A 4,328-nucleotide genomic window follows, 5' to 3' on the forward strand; every position below is an offset into this window, starting at 1 on the left:
ATTACTGTACTTACTTTTTAAGTATCTGTACTTTACTTGAGTATAATTTTTTCTGGAAACTTATGACTTTAACTTCACTACATTTGAAAGACAAATGTCATACTTTTCACTCCACTACATTTCTATCAAGATCCTGGTAGTAGAAAGTCGTTACTATGTAGCAGCTTTGAAAGTCAGAGGGTGATTTTTTTCTTCTCTAAAACAGCCTATAAGTTTTTTGTTTGTTTGTTTTTTGACAGCCTATAAGTAATCACTCTTGTAGGGTTACGTGAAGTGATTTCCCAGCAATTTTTTTAACACTGGCCAGTTGCTTCTGTGGGGGTGAGTAGGGGTGTTCTTTTTTCTTGTTTGGTTTATATAGGTTTTTAACATTCTAAAAGCTCTTCATTCCAAAGATACTACAAGCTAGTCTGTGTATTCAGTAGGTGTAATGTATTTTAAGTTGGTTCAGAGGCATAAGGTATTGCAAGTATTACATACAACAATAATAAAACAGTGCATTGACATAAAAAAGTTTACTTTTGTTACTTAAGTACTTTTAAAAGCAAGTACTTTTACTTGAGTAAAAATCTGTCTTTACAACTTTCACTTGTAATGGAGTAATATTTGACCAGCAGTATCTGTACTTTCACTCAAGTAATAGAGTTGTATACTTGTGTACCTTTGAAAATTATTATCCAACAGCCACATGAAGCATGTAACTTGTATGTGTACACATGCTCTGAGACTGGATGGTTTCCTAAAATCTCTGTTCCTGATAAAAGTGACGATTTTGAAAGTTTCAATCACGCTATTGAGTTTCACTACCTCCTGTGACTCACAATGTTTGATTTCTGTTTGTTTTCTCTTATTATGACTACCACCAAACTGCAGTTTGCATAGAGAAGAGGATCAGACACAATAATGGCGGCCAGGTAATCAAATTTCACTTTTTTTGTCTTGAAAAATGCTAGACTGGTAGTACTTTAATATTCAACATGTTTTAAGACAGCCACATTTAATGTTATTTATTGACAACCATAAGCTTGCGATTGTACAAAATGTGGTATAATAATGTGGTATAGGCTGAACAAAATGGAAGTGCATCGACTGACTGACAGTTTTGGATCAGAAATTGAGAACTTCTGTTTTATGGTTCTCCTCTTGGGTTTGCTAAATTTACTTCTGGCAAAGCTGAATTTTCAGTAGCCAATACTCCAGTGTCACATTTTCCAGAAATGATTCTAATATGCTGATTTGTTGCTCAAGAAACCGTTCTTATTGGTGTCAATGTTGAAAACAATTGTGCTGCTTAATGATTTTTGTGGAAACCGTGATAGTTTCAGAATTTCAGGATTCTTTGATGAATAGAATGTTGAAAAAACAGCCTTTATTTGAAATAATGTTTTTGTAACAATGTAAAAATTGTAAGAAAATCTACTGGTAATTTTCTGCCAGGACATTATCCATTCATTTTATGGCCATTTCTCACGCCATCTTTTTTTTTTTTTTGAGTGTATACTATGACTTTTGATCAGTTTGATGCAAACTTACTGAATAAAATTATTCTTTTTTTTTTTTTTTTTAATCTTTCTCTTTTTACAGGATGCGACTCTTGAGAACAGAGGGGTCCATAATTATTTTTATATTAATTTTGGCCCAAGGCTTTCACTACTCTAGGACATGTGATTGTGACCAGCAATATTTTTGCAACTGTTCCTCAAATCATCTCCAACAGGTCCCAAAAGTTCCAGCGAATGCTCTTGGCCTTGACCTGTCTTTCAATCAAATTGAGTCTATAGACATGAATGATCTCAGCCCATACAGTGAGCTGAAAACTCTAAACTTGCATAAGAACAAGCTCAAGTTTATACACAAAGAGGCTTTCAAATCTCAACATAAGCTGGAAGTTCTTGATCTGTCCTTAAACAACCTGAAAAATCTGTCTTCGTCTTGGTTCCATGAGCTAAACTCTCTTCAGCACCTGAACCTTGTAGGAAACCCATATACCACCTTGGGACCTGCTCCCATCTTCCAGTCTCTCCTTAACCTAAGGACGCTGCGATTCGGTAGTCCTTCACTAAGGGAGGTATACAAGAATGGCTTAGATGGGCTCACTCATCTGGACGAGATGACGTTTGTTGGCAGTAATCTCAGGTTGTATGAAAACGGGAGTTTAAAAGCAGCCCGTCCCATTGGTTTAGTCTCTTTGAGCCTTCAGAATCTATTTCAGAACGATCCAGAATTAGTCTCTAAGGTTCTTCAAGATGTCTCCCACCCTGAAACTCTGCTGATAATCAAAGATGTCACACTCATAACGAACACTTCGACAGAACCCTTTAAAGCGGCGAGAGAAGGTGGGACTAAAAGCTTGAGTTTCCAAAAAAGCACCACAACTGATGAAGCAATGACCTCTTTATTGATGGTCATGGATGGTTCTTCTTTGTCATATATTGGTCTTGAAGATGTCCATTTGATTGGCCATGGGTGGTGGCAGAAAGCTTCGTATACACATTATGAAAACTTACATACAGCCTACATACGTAATCTCGACATCCAAGGGTTTTTTGGGTTTAGTAGCATGATGCAGTTGGGATTTCTCCTGGTGCATCTCCATAAGGTGTCCGTGATTAACGGCACAGTGTTTGTTATTCCACAGCAAACTACCCCACTGTTAAAAAATCTTGAATATTTGGACCTTAGTCAGAATCTCCTTTCAGACCTGACAATTGAACCGACCTTATATACAGGTTTTGGTGCATATCAAAACCTCAACACTCTTAATGTGAGCCAGAATGTTTTAAAATCTCTTGGACTGATATCTCGATTGGCCACTAACCTAAAGAGTCTCACATATTTAGATTTAAGTCATAATAGTTTTGTTTCTATGCCAGAAAACTGTAGCTGGCCAGCGACTCTTAGGTTTCTGAACCTTTCCAGCACAAAGCTACGTAAGATGACCCCTTGCCTGCCTTCTAGCTTGACGGCCCTGGATCTCAGTGAAAATGATCTGATGGTATTCCACCAAAGATTTCCCCAACTTACTACGCTTATACTGACAGGCAACCGATTTATGAAACTCCCACAGGGGGAATTATTTCCAAGGCTGCAGACACTGCTTATCCAAAGGAATGCCTTGCGGATGTTTAATGGCAGTGATTTGAGGAGGTTTGAAACCTTACAATATTTAGAAGCGAGTAACAACAATTTTGTGTGCTCCTGTGAGTTTGTATCTTTCTTCAGACAGGATGTTGACCATTTCATCACGATAAGGGATGGTCGTCGCAATTATGTGTGCGACACTCCATTCACTCTCAGAGGTGATGCTGTTGACAGTGTCCGATTGTCAGTTTTCGAGTGTTACATGATCCCTGCTGTCTTAGTGCTTTGTTCTGTGATTATCATAGTCCTTGGACTAATTGTTGTCACCTGCTATAAGTTTCACATTATATGGTACCTGCAGATGACTAAAGCATGGATACAAGCCAAACGAAAACCTGCAGTTGGTCGACTGGCCGAAGAGCTCCGCTATGACGCTTTCGTATCCTACAGTCAACATGACGCTGAGTGGGTCGAGGAGATCCTTGTTCCAGAGCTGGAGAGCGCTCATCCTCCGTTTGCCTTGTGTTTGCACAAACGGGACTTCCAGCCGGGCCGCTGGATCGTGGACAACATCATCGACTCGATTGAAAAGAGCCATCGGACTCTCTTTGTTCTGTCTGAGCACTTTGTTACCAGCGAATGGTGCCGCTATGAGCTGGACTTCTCACATTTCCGCATAGTCGATGAGCACAATGACTCCGCCGTCCTGGTACTTCTTGAGCCAATCAAGAAGGAGACCATTCCCAAACGTTTCTGCAAGCTACGGAAGATTATGAACTCCAGGACGTATCTGGAGTGGCCCGAAGACGAGGAAAAGAGAAGTGAGTTCTGGAGCAATCTGAGAGCTGCCCTACAAAGAGATGAATGATGAAGCAAAACTATCTCAATGACCAAAAAAACTGTCCGATTACCAAAACTCAATGTCTCTATTATGCATTTTCATATTTACTTTTATTTGTAGGCCTACTGTACACAGTGTTATCATTAACTTAAAAACAAAACTAAAACTGTTCATTAAAATAAAGCTCAAACTTAATTGAAAAAACTTAAAGTGCCCCTATTATGGGTTATGATAGGTTCATATTTTGGTTTTGGGAGTCCCCAACAACAGGTTGACATGCATGCAAGGTCAAAAAACACTTTCATTGTCTTATAATATGCATTTATTTTGACCTTACTTGCTCCCAAACGATTTGTTTAACGATTCATTTTTCCAAACCCCTCCTTTGCATGACGCTAATCTGCGG

At 38.8% G+C, this 4,328-nt stretch overlaps 1 protein-coding gene across 2 annotated transcripts; it reads left to right on the forward strand.

The window, feature by feature from the left end:
• Nucleotides 1-248: 248 nt before the first annotated feature.
• LOC107590711 (toll-like receptor 2 type-2) lies at nt 249-4,102 on the forward strand. Of its 2 annotated transcripts, none has more exons than XM_016279616.1 (3): nt 249-321; nt 874-914; nt 1,585-4,102. In XM_016279616.1, exons 2-3 carry the CDS (start codon nt 904-906, stop codon nt 3,947-3,949), a joined length of 2,376 nt encoding a protein of 791 aa, XP_016135102.1. In that variant the 5' UTR covers nt 249-321; nt 874-903; the 3' UTR covers nt 3,950-4,102. The 2 variants fall into 2 exon arrangements, with proteins under 2 accessions (XP_016135102.1, XP_016135103.1); XM_016279617.1 differs by having other exon boundaries at nt 3,443-4,102.
• The last annotated feature ends 226 nt before the right edge of the window (nt 4,103-4,328 follow it).

Source organism: Sinocyclocheilus grahami, unplaced genomic scaffold, assembly GCF_001515645.1.
Source record: "Sinocyclocheilus grahami isolate Dianchi unplaced genomic scaffold, SAMN03320097.WGS_v1.1 scaffold132.1, whole genome shotgun sequence".
NCBI classification, from domain to species: Eukaryota; Metazoa; Chordata; class Actinopteri; order Cypriniformes; family Cyprinidae; genus Sinocyclocheilus; species Sinocyclocheilus grahami.